The 20608-nt window shown below is 47.8% G+C and overlaps 1 protein-coding gene across 2 annotated transcripts; it reads left to right on the top strand.

Annotated features, from left to right (window-relative positions):
* The first annotated feature begins 10842 nt into the window (after positions 1-10842).
* Positions 10843-20534, top strand: Mcrs1 (microspherule protein 1). Of its 2 annotated transcripts, none has more exons than XM_004637783.3 (15): positions 10843-10940; positions 12158-12277; positions 12780-12918; positions 13522-13660; positions 14259-14417; positions 14565-14674; positions 15839-15947; positions 16242-16380; positions 18583-18658; positions 18959-18987; positions 19091-19183; positions 19361-19443; positions 19593-19680; positions 19928-20055; positions 20151-20534. In XM_004637783.3, the coding sequence occupies exons 2-15, from the start codon at positions 12268-12270 to the stop codon at positions 20235-20237; spliced, it is 1389 nt and encodes a 462-aa protein (XP_004637840.1). In that variant the 5' UTR covers positions 10843-10940; positions 12158-12267; the 3' UTR covers positions 20238-20534. The 2 variants fall into 2 exon arrangements, with proteins under 2 accessions (XP_004637840.1, XP_023578593.1); XM_023722825.1 differs by lacking the exon at positions 10843-10940 and adding an exon at positions 11119-11305.
* Positions 20535-20608: the final 74 nt, after the last annotated feature.

The raw sequence follows: 20608 nt of genomic DNA, 5'->3' as shown, positions 1-20608 counted from the left end.
CACACACACACACACACACACACACAAATTAATAAATAAATAAAATTAAAAAAAATTATTGGTACATTTTAGATATACACAATGATCACATCATAGGGAATTTGCATCTCTACATGATATATTTTGATTCCTTTTTCCCAATCCCCTCTTCCTGTCCCTATTTACAAAGCTTTGTTTCCATTTTATCCTTTTTAAAAATCATTTTCATAGGGCCGGGGAGATTGCTCAGTGGAATAAGCGCTTCCCTGGCAAGCGGAAGGGCCTGAGTTCAATCCCCGGTCCCCCCCCCCAAAAAAAAAAATCATTTTCATCAGAAAATTTGCCCACCAGATTGAGATCCAGCCATTTTCCTGCCTATGGATCTGCAAAATAAGTCAGCCTCTTTCTAAGAAACTCCCCTTTTGGAGGTTGATATTAGCTAGGACAGGCTTCTGATTAAAACAATGACTGAGGAGCAGCCTCCCAGAGGGCGTTGCCCCCACCCCCCCACTCCACAGGCCCCAGCCCTCCCACCAGTCTCCTTACTGGGCTTCCTCAGTGCTAGGATCACCAAGGGCACGTGCGACCACGTCCACCTTAGCCATAGCTCTTATTCCACATACAGTGAGGCCCTGAACTGGCTGGTGGCTTCATCACCCATCAGAGACTATTTATTGGGACTACTGCCCCTCAACATAGGCTTTGGGGTCTACCTGCTGTCCCAGATTATTTGCCGAGAGCTGACCAGCCCAGCAAGAACCAAAGCCTTGGGGCTGGAGAGATGGCTCAGTGGTCTAAAGCATCTACTTGGAACAAGCTTGGCAAAGCACAGGAACCGCGGTTCAATCCCCCAGCACCACATGCCAGCCAGCCCCGCCCCCTGGTGGGCTGAGCTGGCCACACACACACATACACACACACACACAATAAATGTTAAAATAAAATTAAAAAAAAAGAACCTAAGCCTGAGTGTAGCTGACAAGCCAGGTCATTGCCCTGGCAGGCAGCCTCTGTAAGAGGCAGGTAGCTAGCCAGTCAGGGTCACCATGAAGTTGAGAAGATGCAGGTTTTCTTCCCCTCATACCTGAGACTCCCCGGGTGGGCTCCTGCTGCCTTGATTTCTGGAAGAGGTCTTTACTGCAGAAGCCACTAGGAGGCAGCAAAGTACTTGTTTAAAGTCTTCAGTAGGTCTGGTTAAGAGTTGGATTAAGGGAGCGGTGGTGATGGGGACAGAGGGAAGCTGAAATGGTCCATCCGAGAAGGTTCAGAGCCCCACGCTGATGGCGAGCATGGTGAAGGGAGGTCACGGATTTCTTTCTTTCTTTTTTTTTTTTTTTAAACTTTTTCTTAGTTCAAGTGTTTTGAAACATTTAATTTTTTTTTTAAATAATTTTTTATTTATGTGTGTGTGTGGCCAGCTCAGTCCACCAGGGGGCGGGGCTGGCTGGCATGTGGTGCTGGGGGATTGAACCATGGTCCCTGTGCTTTGCTAACCTTGTTCTAAGTAGGTGCTTTAGACCACTGAGCCATCTCTCCAGCACCGGTCACGGATTTCTGACCCACAGATAGACATCTAGATCTTTGGGTTTGTTTTCTGAGACAGGGTCTTGCCATGCAGCCCAGGCTGACCTCCAATTCACCACACTCCTCCTACCTTAGCCTCCCATTGCTGGGGTTATAGGCATGTGCCACCATGCCTGGCTTGGACATCTTGATCTTGCAGATGATTTGTAGTGGCCTGATTCTTCCCTGCCTCAACCTTGGACCACCTACTCCTAGCAGGGTCTTTACTCTGCCCAAGAGATCTGTCCTTGAAAATAATTGTTGTTCTACTGTTTGAGACATGGCCTCACTATGTACAGCAAGCCTCAAACTTGCTGTGATCCCCCTGCCTCAGCCTCAAAGGGCTAGAGTTATAGATATGTAACCAGAGAGATAGCCCAGAGGCATGAGTGCCTACCTGGCAAGCACAAGGTCTTGAGTTTGATTTCCTCAAAATAGACATGTGTCACCATGCCAGTTCCATGCAAGTAATTGTTTTATTTTTTAATATTTTGGTCTGTTCTGAGACGAGGCATCACTATGTAGTTCAGGTTGGCCTTGAGCTCACTTTGTAGCCCACACTGGTCTCAAACTTGCAACAATCCTCCTGCTTCAGCTCCTGAATGCTGGGATTATGGGTGTGTGCCACCATGCCTGGCTGCAAATAATTCCTTCAGCAGCTGTTTAGGAACCCTGCCAGGAGGGTGTTGTAGACGTCCTCAAACACTTATCAGGTCTTCACTCACTCATTCAACATATTTCCATTAGGTAGCGTCTCCCTTACTTTTCTCTCATTGCTGAGACAAAATACTTGACACCCCAAATTAAGGAAGGAAAGTTTTATGTAGCTCACAGTTTGTGGAGGTTTCAGTCCATACTTGGGCTACAAACAGCACCTCCCGCTCCTGTTCTGCATTTCACTTTGTTCTTTCATTTTGTACATTGCCCTGCACTGTTTTTCTTTTTTTCTTAATGTTAGCTCCCCACTGTTTGATTCCATCCCTGTGTCATCTTCTCAAACCTAGTACTTAGCACACCACTCAGCACACAGTTGCCATGAGTGAGTGGCTGGCTGGCTGGCCTGTAAGTCCTCAGGAGCACAAGAACCTAGTTGTATTTGTTTCTGTAGCTATTTCAGTGTTATGCATATAGTAAGAACTCTGTTTGAAGTAAGTTCATCAGAAATTCCTTTTATTTACTTTTGTGTCCTCATGGCTTAATATAGTACTCTCAGGAACCTCCAGAGAAACCAGTAGCTTTGGCAGACAGTGGTTGTGCCCTTGACAGGCTGCCTTTGCAGGCCAGCGACAAACTGCCATGTAAAGGTGGCTGTACCCAGGGAGTGCAAAGTGCCACTAACAGACCACATTAGGACAGTCAGGGTGGCTGGGTGTTCAATGCAATGAATGTGGCTCTTGAAGCAGAAACACAGCCGCCGGGGAGCCCCAGAGACAAGAGCAAGGCAGCTCAACCAAGGAGGAGCTGGGCCTCAGGGAGACATTTGGCTGGGTTTCTACTCTATGCACAGTACTGTGGGTTGTGAAGGCCACTGGGCCTCTAGCCTCATGAAGTCAAAGATGGGCTTACCGAAACAACAGAACACAGGCAAGATATGGTGCTAGAAGAGTTGCATGGAGAGCAGAAGGCAAGATAGACCCATGAAGGGGAGTCTCAGGGCAGATCAGGGGAGCTGTCATGGTTAGCTCCTTCAGTAAGCTTTCAGGAAATGGTGTGGGAATTGTAATAGTTTCTGAATGGTCTCCCTGGGGCCCCCTCCTACCTTCTGTGTTATGCTGGAGCAAAGGTCAGATTATGTGATGCCTCTGCACAGAATTAAACAATGTTCATTTTGTTCAGACTCCAAAACAAGCCCTTCCAAGGCCTGATGTGAGCTGCCCCGAGGTACTGCTCAGGCACCAGGGCTCCCATTCTGCCCTCACTCGCCCACAGCAGCCACGCTGGACTGCTTGCCAGTCCCTATCAGTCTTCTCCTTACAATCCATTCTTTTTTGTGTGTGGAACTGGGGATTGAACTCAGACCCTTGTGCTTGCCAGGCAAACACTTATTCTACTGAGCTATCTCCCCGGCCCCCAATCCATTCTTTAACAAGTTCTATAACCTTCATTTTGTAAAACCCTAATCTCTCTGTGAACTCCCACCTATGCCAGACCATAAAATTAACTGCTTGCCCAAATTAGGAAGTGTTCCTCAGCATTCTGAGGAGTGGGTTAAACTGTTACCAAATGTCCTTGTCCTTCCTAGGTAAGGGAACAAAGGGCAATGAGTAAACCTTGCAAGAATCCCCCCTCCTCCCCCTACCCTGCAGTTTTTCACCTTAAAGGTTGTGCTTTGTTTCAACTCAGGGCGATTTCTCCTCAGTTTCTCTGAGGGAGTGCTGCCGCTGAGCTCAGCTAATAAAGCGCTCCAAATTCTTCCTTTGCTTTCCTGTCGCTCGCAGCTGCCACAGTAACTAATTTAGGCCACCTGATTGTGTTCCTGTCTCCAGTTTTACTCTTATTATCAATGCTCCATAGTAGGTCAGAGATCTACAATGCAGACTTCCTACTCCTTCTGTTTAAAAACTCTCAGCTGGGTGTGGTAAAACATGCTTGTAATCCCAATCAATACTCAGGGAAACAGAGGCAGGTGGAGCACAAGTCTGAGTGCAGCCTGGGTGTTATGGTTTGTGTCTAGGTGTCCCCCCAAAGCCTCCTGCAGTATTGGGGCAGCTTCAGGAGTTTGTGATTGATTGCTTTGGGTGTGGATGCAGCACCTGCCCTGGGTCAGGTAATTTGCATTACAATGTAAGGAGGGAAGAGAAGCTAGCTGCTTGAGCTGCTGCTACTCCTTTTGCTCTTTCTTGCTTTTTGCTACCACCAAGAAAGGTTGCTTTCTTCCATGTGCTGCTCTGCCTTGGAACCAGCTGAATGTGGACTGAAACCTCCAGTGACTGGGAGCTAAATAAACCTTTCCTTCCTTCATTTTGAGTATCAGGTATTTGTCTCAGCAATGAGAGAAGAGTAACTAAGACACTGGGTAACCTAATGACTTAGTAAGATCCTGACTCAAAAGCTACAAGACTCTTGCATTCTATCTTCCAATCACACACACACACACACACACACACACACACACACACACACACACACACCCCTCCTTTAGTTGTGCTTCATTTTCCTTAGGATAAAGTCTAATCATGGCCTATAAAGACTTTTCTGGCCAGTCTGTAGCCCAGTATATAGTCCGGGTGTGGTGGTGCACTCCTGTAATCCTAGCACTGGGGAAGCTGAAAGCAGGAGGGTCACTATGAGTGCTAGTTGCATGGTGAGACCCTGTACCAAATACATTAAAAAAAAAAAAAAAATCCCATTTTATGGATGTACCATAATTTATTGTACTAGTCATCTTGTGATAGGTGCTGATTTCCAAACATTTGCTACAATAACTTTGTATATAGCTATTTTAAATGTGTACATACTGGATCTGAAATTACATGTATTTGTAGACGTTGACAAGTACTAGCAACTTATAGTTGCCCCAGTAACATGAGAGGGCTTATTTCCCCACAACCATGCAAAAGATGTATTGGCCAATTTGTAGGTAAAAAATTATATCTAAATGTGATTTCAATTTTCTTGTGAGAATGGTTGAACATTTTGTCATACGTTTTAAAAATTAATCTTTTCTGTTAAATCCATTTCTTATTGAATTTTTGTGCTTTTCATATTGATTTGAAATGATTTTGTATATATTAAATTAGTCCCTTTGTCTCTAATATGTTACAAATATCTCCCTGGTTTGCCATTTTTTTTTTTTTTGTTTATTTCAGCTCTGCAGAGATTATAGATCTTTATGTTGACCGAATTTGTTTTTAAATTAAAAAAAATTATTTATTTGGGGGCCGGGGAGATGGCTCAGTGGAATAAGCACTTTCCTAGCATGCATAAGAGCCTGAGTTCAATCCCTGGTTCTGCAAAAAATAAGTAAATAAATAATAAAACATAATTTATTTGGTACAGGGTCTTACTCTGCAGGTCAGACGTATAGTGATCCTCCTGTCTCAACCTTCCTAGCACTGTGATTATAGGCATGTACCACCATGCTTGGTGTAATTGGTCAACTCACGTTTTAGATTATAAATGTAAATCTTGTGCTTTCTGTTGTAAATGTATACTCACCACTGTTCTAAGTTGTTTAGTAAATAGTGGCTGTTACTTGCTGTTTGCTAGATAAAATTCCTACCTAACCAATCCCTGTAAACAAAGTTAGATTACAGAGATGGCTTCATGAGGAAACTAAATGGGATTTAACTTCTTGTAACCTCGGGCTATGCAAGATTGCCTGCAGGTACTTACTCAGGTGCAAGATAACCATAAACTAAAACAAAGCCCCAGGAAATTTAGTTTGGGTAGTGGTCACAATGACCCTGAAAGCATTGTTTTGTGTCAGTGAATCTGTTTACCAAACAAATGTGGTTTCATGCTTTAAAAGCCCCCTGCTTCCTGGGCTAGCTGCCTTTCTCACCTTTTGGTCCTCTCCTGCATGAGAGCAGACTGGAGGCCCTGAGCTCAGTAATAAACGGCTTTCCAAATTCCAATCTGGCTGATCTGGTTCCTATTCTGAGTGACCCATAACACTTGGTTTCGGGGATGACACAGCATGCCATGTGGTACCCAAGATCAAACTTGGATCCTGATTTCCAGGCAGGTGCTTGGACCGATGAGCTGTCTTCCCAGCTCTTTTTTTTTTTAATATTCTTTGAGAAATGTGCCATTCTGAAAAACACTTTCTCCACTATGACATTACAAATTTATGGATTTACTCTCTTACACTTAAACATGATTGATATGGATTTTAGTGTAATAATTAAAGAATTAAAATAGGAATTGAAACATTGTATTTTTCCAGATGGCTACACAATTGTCTCAGTACTGCTTATTGTCAAATCCACCTTTTCCCTGCTGACAATGCTATCTTTATAATGCACTAAATTTTTTGGGGGGCTGATTAGAATGTTCTACAAGCCTTTTATTGTTTTGAGGTACCAGAGTTTGAACTCAGAACCCTGCACTTACCAGGCAAGTGCTTATTCTACTGAACTATCTCCCCTACACTAAAATTTTTAATGTTAGGGGCAGGGGTGATACCTCAATAGAATAAGCACTTGCCTGGCAAGTGCAAGGGCCTGAGTTCAATCCCCAGTTCTGCCCCCAAAATTTGTTTTAATGTTTTGTTTCTGGACTATTTTGCTTTCCTGAAACTGCTGGTACATGTGCTAGTGACCTCTAGATTTTACTATTTTAATTATTGTTCCTTTGAATGGCTTACTATCTGGTAGGGCTATTTCCATCATTAACTTTTTCTCCAAAATGCTTATGGCTAGTCTTGATGCACAAAATTTTTTTGATCATCTATTTATTTGGTACAGGGTCTTGCTACACAGCTTGGACTTATAGTGATCCTCCTGTCTTAGCCTCCCCAGTGCTGGGATTACAGGTGTGTGCCATCACTCCCATTTTGGGGTTGGCTCAGCATCAGGTCCCTGGGACTGAACCCGGGTCCTTGTGCTTGCCAGGCAAACAATTTTTATGGGCACCTCAAACTTGACATATCTAAAATAGAACTTTTTTTTTTTTTTTTCTGTATTTAGGACAGGGTCTACAGGTTCGCACTACATAGATTCGATTTGTGTTTCTCCTGTTTTCAGCCTCCCAAAGCGCTGGGATTACAGGGGTGCACCACCATGCCCAGTCTCAATTACCCATTTCAGCGTGCCCTAGGGGTGGGGCCAGCATGGGCACGCCAGGAATTGAACTATGGTGCCTGCTCCTGTATCTGCCTAAGCAGGGGCCTTAATCTATTGAGCTATCTGGCTGGCTGGCTCTGGACTATTAATTTTTATCTCAGAAAGACAAGATTTTGGCCAGAGGTGAGACAGAAGCCCATTTCCATTTTAATAGGAGTACCCTGGCTGCTGTGAATAAACTAGAAGAGGCTCAGTAAGGATAAAAGCTCAGGAACCGGGCATGGTGGCACATGCCTGTAGTTCAGCACATGGGAGCTTAAGGCAGGAGGATCGTTATGAGCTCAGGACCAGCTGGGGGATACAAAAATGAGCACAGGGCCAGCCTGAATTGTGTAGCAAGACCCTGTCTCAAAAACATACAAACAACAAAACAAAACAAACAATAAAAGGTGGGAGAACAGGGAGTGGTTGTTCGCTTGTTGTTTATTTTTTGAGGCAGAGTCTTATTATGTAGTTTAGGCCTCAGCCTCCCAAAGTGCTAGGATTACAGATGTGCCCCTCCATGCCCAGATGGCCTTTATTTTTAGTGCATTACTGCAAAGCTCTTAAGGATTACAAGCAAGAACATCCCACGTGTTATGGTCTATATCTAGTGTATCCCCCCCACAGCCTCATGCATTCATAGGTGTGACATTTGGGAGGTGAGTGGGTCATGGTGGTGTGACACTTCTCAGAGGATTAGCCCACTGATGAGCTTATGGCCAAATGTGATGCTGCGAATTGAAGTCTGCTCAGAGGAGGTAAGGGCATGGCCTAGAAGAATCTTCTTCCTGATCTCTCTGCTCCCAGCTGCCATGTCAGGAGCTTTATCTTCTGACTGACCACTCTGCCATGTCACTCTTCTTTGGATCCAAAATGATAGACTGAAACCTTTACAAACTGAGTCAAAGTAAATGTTTCTTAGAGCTGTGGGTGTCGTGTCTCAGCAATGAGAAAGTAACTGAAACATTAGGATATGATTTACTTTTTACCTTTTTTTTTTGGTGGAATCGGGAATTGAATTTAGGCCCTTGCGCTTGCCAGGAAAGCACTTATTCTACTGAGCCATCTCCCCAGCCCATGATTTACTTTTTAAAATGATCCTTCTGGCTGTTTGTGATGAGTGGATCATGGGTGGAAGAAAAAGAAGCAACAGAGTCAGGTAAAAGGCTCCTCAGCAGTCCTGGTAAGAGCTTCACCCAGGGCCTTTAGCTGGGTTGTGGAGATGGTGGAGATGGAAACAGTGACTTTGACATCTTGTATACTTTGGAGGTAGAAACACAGGGACTTGTTAACAGATTACATATGAAATTTGCAGGAAAGAAAAAAATCAAAGATTCTAGACCTAGATTTTTGACCTAAGAAACTTGAGTGGAATATTAGTAGACTTTTACCCCAGCTCTCTGCATGATTTATCTCTTACCAATCATCAAATGTTTTCACCTTAAAAAAACAAAAACAAAAACAAAAACCACAAGGCCAGCCAGATAGCTCAGAGGACTAAAGCGCCTGCTTAGACAGAGAACAGCAACCTGGGTTCAATCCCAGCGTTCTGTGCTGGCCCTGCCCCCGGGACACACTGAGACAGGGCAATTGAGACTGAGACTGGGTGTGGTGGCAGTTGCCTGTAAGCCCAGCGCTTAGGAGGCCAAGAACAGGAGGATCACTATGAGTCCGGACCTGTTATAGTGAGACCCTGTACACCCTGTACTAAATACAAAAAATAAAACAAAAAAAGGCCTATCAATTCTCATCTAGTACATGTACCATTCTATCTAAATTATACCATATCTAGCATAACACCACACTGCGTACCAGAGAATAGTTTTTCATGGGAGATGAAACTAGTACATACTTACTGCACATGCTATATTTAGTAAAGGAGTCGGAGGCTTCAAGCAGACAGCTACAACATTCCGTAAGAATGGTCAATCTATACTTTGACATGTGACATGGATCCTGTGGGATGCCTAGGTGTCTTTTGTTGTATGGTTGAGACACTAGGGGTGAAACTCAGGGCCTCACACATTTTAGGCAAGCACTCTGCCACTGAGCTACATCCCTACAGCCTCAGGTACTAATACTGTTCTATCTTCAGGGAAACATAAAAAAAAAAATGTAACTTTTTTTTAAGGCAGGGTCTTGGTAGGTGGTTTAGGCTGGTCTTGAAATTGCAGAGAGCTTCCTGCCTCAGCCTCCTGGTGTAGGTCAGGCATGTGCCACCATGCTGGGCTAGAGGTCCTCTTTTATTTTTTTTTCTTGATTGTCTCATCCTTTACTTTCCTTGGAAACCATCAGGAGAAATGGAAACCATCAGGAGAAAAGTGACAGATGACACCAAGAAACTGGAGCTTCAAGTTCTTTTTTTACTCTTTTCTTTTTGTTAATGTATTTAGTACAATGTCTCACTACACAGATCGGATTTATAGTGATCCTTTGATTTTCAGCCTCCCAAGCGCTGGGATTATAGGCATGTGCCACCACGCCCAGTCTCAATCACTGTCTCAGTGCCCTCTGGGGGCGTAGCCAGCACGGCAGGCTGGGAATCGAACCCCTGGCCCCTGCGTCTGCCTAAGCAGGCGCTTTAATCTGCTGAGCTATCTAGCTGGCCCAAGTCTTTTTTTCTTAAACTTTTTGGAGACAGGCTAGCCTCAAAATCTGGCCTTAAGTCATTTTCCGGCCTCAGCTTTTCAAGTAGATGGAACAATAGGCACTTGCCACTGTATCCACCTGGCTTGTCTTTAAATTTTGATTTTCTCCCTAGGTCAAGTTTGGTCTTGAGCAGTTGTTTTGCTTTTCTGAGTTTGCACTTCATCTGAAAGATGGGAAAACTAAAACACCCTCTCTAGCTTTATCAGGCATCTCTCTCAGCTCACACTCCCCACTTTTCCTGTTCATCGTGGGCTCGTGCTCCCACCCCAAGAGTCACTCTCTCCAAGGCACTCTCTTTTGAAGAGGTTTCCGTTAGTCTCTACCGGTACCAGAACTGCACCCACCAGACCAGGTGCAACTGTTGGCAGACGCTACCAGATGGGGCAGGTCTTTCTCTCTGCCTCTACCTTCTTGGAATCGTGGCTCACCAAACTCCAACTGTTCCTTTGACATTCATTTTCCCAGCTAGAAAGAACTCAACGTTTTCTTTCAGTCTCACGTCTAGCACTGGGCCTTGACAGACTAGCTTCTTTAAGACCGCAGTCAGAATCCGGTAACGCAGAACTGATCCCGGGAAACCCTAGGCGCCTCCGACACGCAGTGCGAAAGCCGAAGCCGAAATCCAGTCCGTGGCCCGGGTCCGCCCTCGGTGCCGCCCTTCTCAGCGTCGCCCTCCGTCTCGCCCCAGGCCTTGTCTTTCCCTTTAATCACTTCTCAGAGCCGGGTAATTTTCCTGGTGCCTATACTGTAATCTCTGACGTTTCCCAATTGGAAAAGATTCCACTTTCGCCTCTTGGCAAAAGTCACACCTTCGGAGCTATAGCCACGCCCTTTCGCTCCAGTTTTCCGAATGACCCGGAAAGGATTGCCCAGACCCTGGTTCGTAACCCGGAAGTAGATGCTGCTCACGGAAGCCGGCTTTGGCCCCGCGGCTGCTGCTGTCGCCGGGGAGAAATTGTTGGAGCTGGCAGCCTAGGAATGGTGAGGCCTCATGGTTCGCCTTTGAGGGTTCTGAGTAGAGTTGGGGGTGAAATGGAGTTTCCCGGAGTGCCGCGGGGGCCAGCCCCCATAAGCTTAGGGGCCCCGCCCCGGTAGCGCCCCGAAATTTTGCGCATGCGTGGGTCGGAACCGGGTAGAACGTGGACCGAGGTGTTACGCATGCGCAAGGTGGCATGTTGACCGGTTTGGGACTTGGCCTGGGATTTGGCTTCCTTTCCCTGCTACCATCCCCTGGGAATTAAACCGAAGCTACGGGGGAAGGGTGCATAGAGGTTCCTTTGGTGCTATTTTTTGAGCTGCAGGCTGCTTTATCACCGCTGCCACCCTAAGCCCCTGTAAAGGACCTGGTCTATCCCTTACTTTCTGCGTTCTCTAGCGTGAGAAAGAGGGTTGGAGGACCGGAAAGGAGGGTGCAGAATTTACTTTAGTCTGCCCGCGGGGTCCAGACCCATCACCACCACCTCCTCAGGTGTTGACTCCCAGCTGTATCCTGTGGCGCGGCGCGAGAGCACGCCTGGGGGCAGGGCCGCGGAGAGCCACCCTGTTCACAAGAGGCGGGGCCTCCGGTAGATCCCGCACCTGAGCTCTCGTGGGGTTAGAATCGCACCTGCAGGTGATAATCACAGCTGTCAGACCTCCCTTTTTTAGCTTCCATGAAGTGTACCACCCATTTCAGCAAAAGCTGCAAATGAAAAAAAAAATGGTGTTGTGGATTTCTCTTCTCTTCCTTGCTGTGGTCTAGGAGAAGGGTGGTATTGCTCCACTTGAGTGGGCAGCTGAGGAAAAAGTGTGAGGCAAGCATCTCTTGTCCTTGTTTGTGTATAGGCAAGTGCTTAACCTAACACAAGTTGAGTTAGCCTTATGAACCTCCTAAAATAGTATGTTTGTGTTTTTCTGGAGTCTGTAACTTTTATCATGCCTTTTTTTTTTGAGACGGGGGTGTAACTATGTAGTCCAGACTGGCCTTGAACTCATGACAAGCCTCCTGCCTCAGTCTCCTGAGTGCTGGGATTACAGGCATGTGTCATCATACCAGGTTATGTACTCTTAAAAGTATTCTTTCTCAAGAATGCTGTTTTATAAATGATAATATTTAGTTTTTTCTTTCTTTCTACTCCTATGTTTTCCTTAGCTGATGAGACCTGAGCCAGTATGAGGAAGTGAAGCTGGCCTCAGGAAACCTCATTTCTCCTTTGCAGAATCTCCTGTCAGCCTGTAAGCCCACCTGGTCAGGATCCTTGGATGAGCCCGCAGGACCCTTCCTCCTAGCCCTGTGGTTTGGAACCAGTGGCTTTAGGACTGTAAGAGGATGGACAAAGGTAGTATGAGGCCAGGCCAACAGCCCGAAGGCTTGGACACCAAGCATCAGCTGATTCTGCTGGTGCCTTGCATGACGTGTCTTTGCATCCTGGCTGGGCATTGCCACCTCTCCCTGGGCCAGCACCACCCATATTCCTTTTAGCAGAGCCACAGCTGATGACTTACTGTTGAGCTGCTGCTCTTTGGCATGCTGCATTTTGATGGCAGAGGGAGCACCGTGCCCAGGGTCTGGTGTGTCAGCATCACCAGTCTGACCTGAGCACGATGTGCTGCACAGCATGACCTTGGTATGGCAGAACTGGGCAGCATTAAGTCTGGGCCTGGTCTGAGCCCAGGTGGGATCTAGATGGCCGAGGAAATGTCATCTTAAGCTGGCAGGGAGCTGGGGGGGTGTGCTGAGAAGGCTGGCAGGGGAAGGTATCTGAGGAGGAGCCCAGTGTACAGAGGCTGAGGGCTCTGGTAGCCATTTGGGAAACCTGAGTTAACCATTTCTCTTTCTAGATTCTCAGGGGATGCTAGATTCATCTCTGATGGCATCAGGCACTGCCAGCCGCTCAGAGGATGAGGAGTCCCTGGCAGGGCAGAAGCGAGCCTCCTCCCAAGCATTGGGCACCATTCCTAAACGGAGAAGCTCTTCCAGGTAGTCAGGGTTTGGAGGGACTGGGAAGAGGAGAAAGCTTGTGGCATTAGGTGCTGTATGCCTTTGCCTTGGTTGGAAATGGCTTCCTGAGCCACTCTGGGGCCTAAACAGAACCTTATGCTTTTTTTTGTCCCTGCTGATCCCTCCCCATGGCACTGAGGGCAGGGAGGGAGATCTTTAGTCTCTGATGGAAAGTGTTTGTGCACAGTGGTAGGTGATTTTAAGGGGGCTGGAGTGCAGCAGTTTCATGCCACTAAGCCCAGCTCTGATAGAAGGTAAAGGGCTGGGGAGATAGCTCGATGGTCTAAGTGCCTGCATCGCAAATGCAAGGACCCAAGTTTGATTCCCCGTACCATGTGCCAGCCCCCAAATCGGGCATGGTGGTGCATGCCTACAATCCCAGCTCTGGGGAGGCTAAGATAGGAGGATCACTGCAAGTCTGAGTTGCATAGCAAGACTGTGTATCAAATTAATTATTTTAAAAAATGAAAAGAGCAGAGCAGTTAGTTTCTGCTGGGAGCCTCCTTTGTTCTGGAGGATGGGAATTTGTGAGAGGACACCAAGGAGGGGTGGAGATGGCTTACTTGGCAGGACCCTCCACAGGTTCATCAAGAGGAAGAAGTTTGATGATGAGCTGGTGGAGAGCAGCCTGGCAAAGTCTTCTACTCGAGCAAAGGGGGCCAGCGGGGTGGAACCAGGGCGCTGTTCAGGGAGTGAACCCTCCTCCAGTGAGAAGAAGAAGGTAAGGGATTGGGAGGTGGGGCTGGGGAGGGGAGCAGCAGCAGTGCCAGATTTTGTGTTTCCCCAGAGTCTTTGCCAGCTGCCAAGAGCTCTGCAGAGGAGGCTTGTGAGAGGACCAAGCTGCCCCAGCCCCCATCCCAGATCCATCCTTTCTATTTCTTCCTACTCTCCTTTCTTACCCCCCCTCTCGCCCCCCGCATCCTGTATCACATTCATTGTGGGAGGCATGGAGCAAGCATCTATTCTGGGAGCAGACAGCCTGTTCCAAGCATTGCAGGATGTAAAAATAACCCCCAGGTGGCATTGCTCTGGCCCCAGACACTGTACCAGCAAGAGTGTTTTCCTAGTATCCTTCCCACTCACCCACCCTCCATTCAGGGGTTTCGGGTACTACCAGCAAAGAGAAGACCCCATATAGTCAAGGATTAGGTAGAAATAATTTGGTGGGGGTAGGGTGGGTATTAGAAAGCTGAATTCCCTGCCTAGCTTCCTGTTACCAACTAAGCCTGCATTTGCCTCACAGTGTGTGAAGCACTAGGCTTGAAGCCCAGCTGCTTTGTTATAAGTTTTAAACTCACTTGATCCTGTCCTGTACCCAGGTATCAAAGACCCCAAGCACTCCTGTGCCTCCCAGCCCTGCCCCAGCCCCAGGACTCACTAAACGTGTGAAGAAGAGCAAGCAGCCACTTCAAGTGACCAAGGATCTGGGCCGCTGGAAACCTGCAGATGACCTCCTGCTCATTAATGCTGTGTTGCAGGTAATGTGCTTTTACCACAGGATTAGGGTCCCCTCCACCCTCAGCTTCCAGTTCCTAGCACCTAAACTAGCCTGGTAGGGCCCTATGTGTGGTATAGGAAGGGTTCTCTAGCACTGAGGCTAGAGATACCCACCTGGGGCCTTGCAGACGAACGACCTGACATCAGTCCACCTGGGCGTGAAGTTCAGCTGCCGTTTTACTCTTCGAGAAGTCCAGGAGCGCTGGTATGCTCTGCTGTATGATCCTGTCATCTCCAAGTAAGTGGGGCTGCTCCGGTAGTGGAGAGGTACTGGGGACAACAGATTGGCTCATGTAATAGAAGGGCTAGGTTGTAATAGGTCGCAAAGGGAGTGCGTGAGAGGCACAGGTTTAGGCCTTACATCCTCTGGGTTGACCCAGGGACCTGCTGAACTATACAGGGGGTTTCTTTCTACCTCCAGCCAGCTAGTTCTGGCTAATGCCAGAAGCACGGTAATCTGAAAGCAGAGGAAAAAGCCTGGGGAAGGCCCACATGAGTTCCAAGAGCCCCAGTTCCACTATTGTGCATTATAGCTTTGGGCAGGTCACCTCCCAGCCTGTCCACAGTGACCTCTTATACTCTTTTCCTCATAAGAAGGGCGAATCAGAATAGAACACCTTGTAGCTTTCACACCCAGGGTTCCAAATGGACTGCCCACATGTAACACACTTTTCCTCCTCTGTGATTTAGTTCATTGTCTTTAAAAGTTGGTTAGAGCCAAGTGTGATAGCACACATCTGTAATCCTAGCACTTGGGAAGCTGAGGCAGAAGGATTGCTGTGAGTCTGAGGCCAACCTGGTCTCCATAGTGAGTTTACGGCTAGCCAGAGCTACATAGTGGACCTTGTCTCAAAAAACCAAAATATAAAAATAAAGAAAAACTTGGTTGGGTTAGGGGTTACCACTTAAGTGGTAGCCATGGATTGATATACTATGAGTGGGAAAGAGGTGGTAGTTGGCAGGGCTAGTGAGTGGCAGTCTTAGCCAAGTAAGGAGAAAAAGCTGGAGAGGACTAACAGCTGGTCTCAGGAGCTGTCTTATGACTGGACTTTTAGAGAACATAGCAGCCTCAGTTGTCTGGGTTGCCTGTTCATTCATTTGGCAGACTCATGAGGCCACGGGTGCTATGCTAAGCCTTGGGCTTTTCCTTTTTTTGTGGGGAGGCTTTTTGTTTTTTTGAGATGGTCTTGCTATGTAGTGCAGGCTGGCCTTGAACTCACTATAGAGACCAGGCTAGCATTGAACTCAGAAATCCTCCCACCTTAGCCTCCCTGGTGCTGGCACTTGGCTTTTCCTTTTGAGGGCCTACCCTCTAGGTTCTGAGTCTCAAGTACTTTCCAGCTTTGGTGGAAGTAGGAACCCCAGAGCTCCTTTAAGCTCTGCCCTGTCTTTTCACACCCAGGCTGGCCTGCCAGGCCATGAGGCAGCTGCACCCAGAGGCCATTGCTGCCATCCAGAGCAAAGCCCTGTTCAGCAAGGCTGAAGAGCAGCTACTGAGCAAAGTGGGATCGGTAAGACTTCGAGCTGGGTGCAAGGTTAAATTTAAGGATCAGGGCAGGGTGTAAGCAGCTGCAACCCATTGTGTACATGGTGTGCATGTATAAACAAACGCTCACACATTTGCAGGAGTGTGTGCTGTAGTCTTGAGGAGCCAAGCCCCCTGGGTGATTTTGCTTCTTCCAGCTCCTGGGCTGGGGGAGTAGGGTGGGAGTAGGGTTGGGGAGGTGAGCAGAATAGGAGCAGGAGGGAAGGCAGAGGTGAGAATGAGGAAACCCAGTCACACTGGACATGTTTCCTGCCCCCAGACCAGCCAGCCCACCCTGGAGACCTTCCAGGACTTGCTGCACAGACACCCTGATGCCTTCTACTTGGCTCGGACTGCCAAGTCTCTGCAGGCCCATTGGCAGCTCATGAAGCAGTATTATTTGCTGGAAGACCAGACAGGTAACACCCGGGAGCTGGCAGGACAAGCGGGCCACATGTGAGTGGGTACAGAGCTGTAGGCACAGTTGCCCTTCTGCCCTAAAGTGGCCCTGGTGTCTTCTTTGCCTTATTTCCCAATAAAAACCTACTAATTTCAGAGCAGCAGGAGTGGTTTGTGACATCATAAAAGTAGCCAGGGTTGCCAACAATCATGGGCAAAAGGTCCAAATAGTCAACTACTGTCTCTTGTTTTACATATTGTTTTTTTCCTGACATTCTGTCATTATGTTATACAATAATACATAAATACATTCTCTGTGGGTAGTTTTCAAACAAAAGTGTGAGGGGCTGGTGAGATGGCTCAGTGGTCTAAAGCACCTACTTAGAACAAGCTTAGCAAAGCAGAGGGACCACGGTTCAATCCCCCAGCACCACATGCCAGCCAGCCCTGCCCCCTGCTGGGCTGAGCTGGCCACACACACATACACACAAATAAATAAATAAATTTAAAAACAAAAACAAAAACAAAAAAACCCCCAAAAGTGTGAGGCTCTCCTTCTCCTCCTAGAGATAATAAGCAATCTTTCTTGTTTTCTCTCTGTTTCCTGTTTTCTCTTCCTCTTCCTCTCTCTCCCTGTTTCTTAGACAAGGTCTTTTTATGTAGGCAGGGTGGCCTTGAACTCATCATGTAGCCCAGGCTGACCTCGAATTCCCAGAGTTTCTCCTTTCTCAGCCTCTTGAGTTCTTGGATTACAGCCATGTGCCACTAAGCCTGGTTCTTTCCCTATCATCTTTTATTCTTTCCTAAATAGGCAGCTGTCTGTGCCCTTTAGCTCACTACAGGGTCCTACAGCTTCTGGGTAGGAAAAGGTGCTCAGGTAGGATAACTGTAGAAGGGTGGTCCCTCCTATAGTGGTCCAGGCATAGCCATCTTTATTCCTGCTGCTGCCAGTTTTTTTCCTAGACTTAGCTCTTACTGCATTCCTACAGCAGAAACATACTGGATAAAGTTTGTTTAATTGCTACAGCTAGCCTTTTTGTCAGTACTTTGAAAGTTATTTTGTTAACTGAGAGCCTTATTTTAAGATTCTCCTTTCTGCTTAGAGCTGGAGTCCCTGGGAACAGTGTGTACAGTTTAGCTGTCAAGTCAGTTGCACATTAGCATGGTGGGCCTTCAGGGAGCCCTGGTGGCAGGGTTTTGGCAGGTGAGCACTCCAGTGTCCTCTCCCCATACGTCTCACCCAAGGGGCAAAGGATGGGTATTTGTGGCTCCTACACTGCCCCCCGCCCTCTTCCTGGGCTGACAGCCACTCTGCTGCTGTGTGCCGCAGAGCATGTACTACAGTCCTGGCCTAAAAGCACATGTTCAGATTTTGGGCACCTCAGTCCCTTTTATATTTTCATCAGAAAAAATTGAAAAACCTGTGCTGGGAATGTAGCCCAGTGAAGGAGCACTTACTCAGCCTGAAGTCCTGGGTTCAACCTCCAGTAACCACATAAATTGAAAAACTTTCATGAAACAGTATCTTCTATAGATTAGATGAGTTCCGATTTTGTTCTTTTAAAAAATGGTGGTAATTTCATGACTCGAGCAGGTCATGATCACAAATAACCATCAGCTTAGCTGGTGTGATGGTACATGCCTGTAATCCTAGCACTCCAGAGGCTGAGGCAAGAGGATTTCAAGTTCAAGCCCAGCCTCGCCAACTTAGTGACTTAGAGAGATGCTGTCTCAAAAAATAAAAAGGGCTCAGGATGTAGGTCAGTGTGCAGGCCTTAGGTTCCATTCCTGGTACTGAAAAAACAAAACACTGGCCTAGTGAGGCTCTCCCTCCCGCACATCTTTCCAATGATGTGTGCATCTCAGCCTTCACCACAGCCTGCTAGGAAAGGCTGGGAGCATGTGATGTGGATTTGGGCAATCTAGACTCAAATAGCTTAAAGCACTTTTCTTGTTCATTTTCACATCTCTAAGTAGATCTTAGTAAGAGTAGTGTCTTCCTTACCTAGTTCAAGACTACCATTCACATATCCAGAACCCCAAGCAGAGGTGTTTGCATTGCCTGCCCTGCCTAGAACCACCTTTGCCCACAACTAACTGGGTTGGAGGCTAGTCCTGGCCTTTCCCTCGGGTTCTGTCCTTGAGGCTTGACTCACTTGTCTGCTCAGCAGCTTGGGCTTGAGGCAGTCCGTGGCACTCATCCTTCTCTCTTATTTGTTCAGTGCAGCCGCTGCCCAAGGGAGACCAAGTGCTGAACTTTTCTGATGCAGAGGACCTGATTGACGACAGTAAGCTCAAGTGAGTGGCTGGGGCCCAGGTGGGGTGGCGAAAGCCTGGCCTCCTGTGGTAGAACATCCAGGCTGCCCAGCCTTCAGGCTGTGGTTGCAGCTATTGTGCTTGGCCTCCCTGGTGCACCCTCTGTTCTGGGGCCACTTATGCTCCTGCCTTACCCTTATTCCCAGTCCTGGGGAGGGAGGCCAGGCCACCACTAGTAAGCTGTCTTCTGAGCCCGTCGGCTAAAGGGGTGAGGGATACCCTAATGAGCTGTATGGTAGGTGAGCTAAAAGTGGACCTGCTTGTCTTCTGTCTCACCCTCAGGGACATGCGGGATGAGGTCCTGGAGCATGGTAAGTGCCCTGGTGGGGCCTGTGAGGATCTGGAAGCTCCAGGATCAGTACTCAGTGCTGGTGGCCTTGGCGTGTCCCTCCTTACCACCCCATCTTACTCCAGAGCTGACAGTGGCTGACCGGCGCCAGAAGCGAGAGATCCGCCAGCTGGAGCAGGAACTGCATAAGTGGCAGGTGCTAGTGGACAGCATTACAGGTGAGGTGGCCAGGGAAGCAGAAGGGTCAATCTTCAGCATCCCCCATCTCACCTAAGCCCCTCTTGCTTCCTAGCTGGGTGCACTCTCCTTTCCTGAGCCTCAGCTCCTTTTGGTCAAGACTTTGCTCTGGTTCTTTGCCTCCCACTCAGACCCTTCCTTACCTCCTCTTTCCTCAGGCATGAGCTCTCCAGACTTTGACAACCAGACCCTGGCAGTGCTGCGGGGCCGCATGGTGCGGTACCTGATGCGCTCACGTGAGGTGAGGCAGGCCCTTCCCATCTTTGTCCTTTCCTGGCAGTTCTCTGTCACTGTCCTGTCTAGTTCTTGATTTTCCATCTTTGCCTGCTCTGTGTGGACCTCCATCTTCCATTCCTTAGGTCCCAGCCCTCACTTGCCCCATTTCCCTAGATCACCCTGGGCAGAGCAACCAAGGATAACCAGATTGATGTGGACCTGTCTCTGGAGGGTCCGGCCTGGAAGATCTCCCGGAAGCAAGGTACTCTGTCACCTCCCACACACCTGTCCACCTGTCCTCCAGCCTCTTGCTGCCCTTTCTAGGCCTGGGAGCCCACATGGACTAGCCAATACAGGCCAAAGGAGCCTGTATTTCAAGACCTCTGACCTGGGCATCTTAGATGCCTTCAGGACCCTGTCCCCAGGAAACGAGTATAGTACCTGCAGACTCTTAGTGGTCTTCTGGCCTTCCCCAGTTCTGTTAGTTGTTTTCCTTTTTGCTTATGTAGGTGTCATCAAACTGAAAAACAACGGCGATTTCTTTATTGCCAATGAGGGCCGACGGCCCATCTACATTGATGGACGGCCAGTGCTGTGTGGATCTAAATGGCGCCTCAGCAACAATTCTGTGGTGGAGGTGAGCTGGGAGGAAGGAAAGGCCAGGATGAATGTGCAGGCTGCTGTGTGGGCCTGGCCTGTACCCCATCCTGAGTCACCTTTCTCTTCACCTAGATTGCCAGCCTGCGATTTGTCTTCCTCATCAACCAGGACCTCATTGCCCTCATCCGGGCAGAGGCTGCCAAGATCATACCACAATGAGGCATGGGAACAGGAACATGGGCTTTCTTTGGCCTTGGTTTCCCCTGTCATTTCAACCCCTTGAGCTGACAATTCAGGCTTTGGGAAAAACTTTGTTTAGAGGGTAGCAGGAGCCCCAGCTGCTGGCCCAGATTGGTTGATGGAGGGAGGCTGGGGCCCTTGTGTTTCCCTGCAGCAAGAGCCCCCTCCTCTCTGCAGACTGCACTCCCCATGTTCCCCAGTTACCATGTTCACTCCTGTGTCTCCAGCAGATTAGCTTCAGACTTGTTTTTCTTTTGTAAATAAAAAGCACTACATTCCAAAGTAGTTTCTTTATTATTTTTTTTAATCTAAAAAATGTAAGGAAAGGTAGAGATGGGCACATGCAAAGG

Source organism: Octodon degus, unplaced genomic scaffold (genome assembly GCF_000260255.1).
Source record: "Octodon degus isolate 3935 unplaced genomic scaffold, OctDeg1.0 scaffold00093, whole genome shotgun sequence".
Classification (NCBI taxonomy): Eukaryota; Metazoa; Chordata; class Mammalia; order Rodentia; family Octodontidae; genus Octodon; species Octodon degus.
Note: the sequence above shows the minus strand (reverse complement) of the source record. Positions and strands in the feature narration are given on the sequence as shown.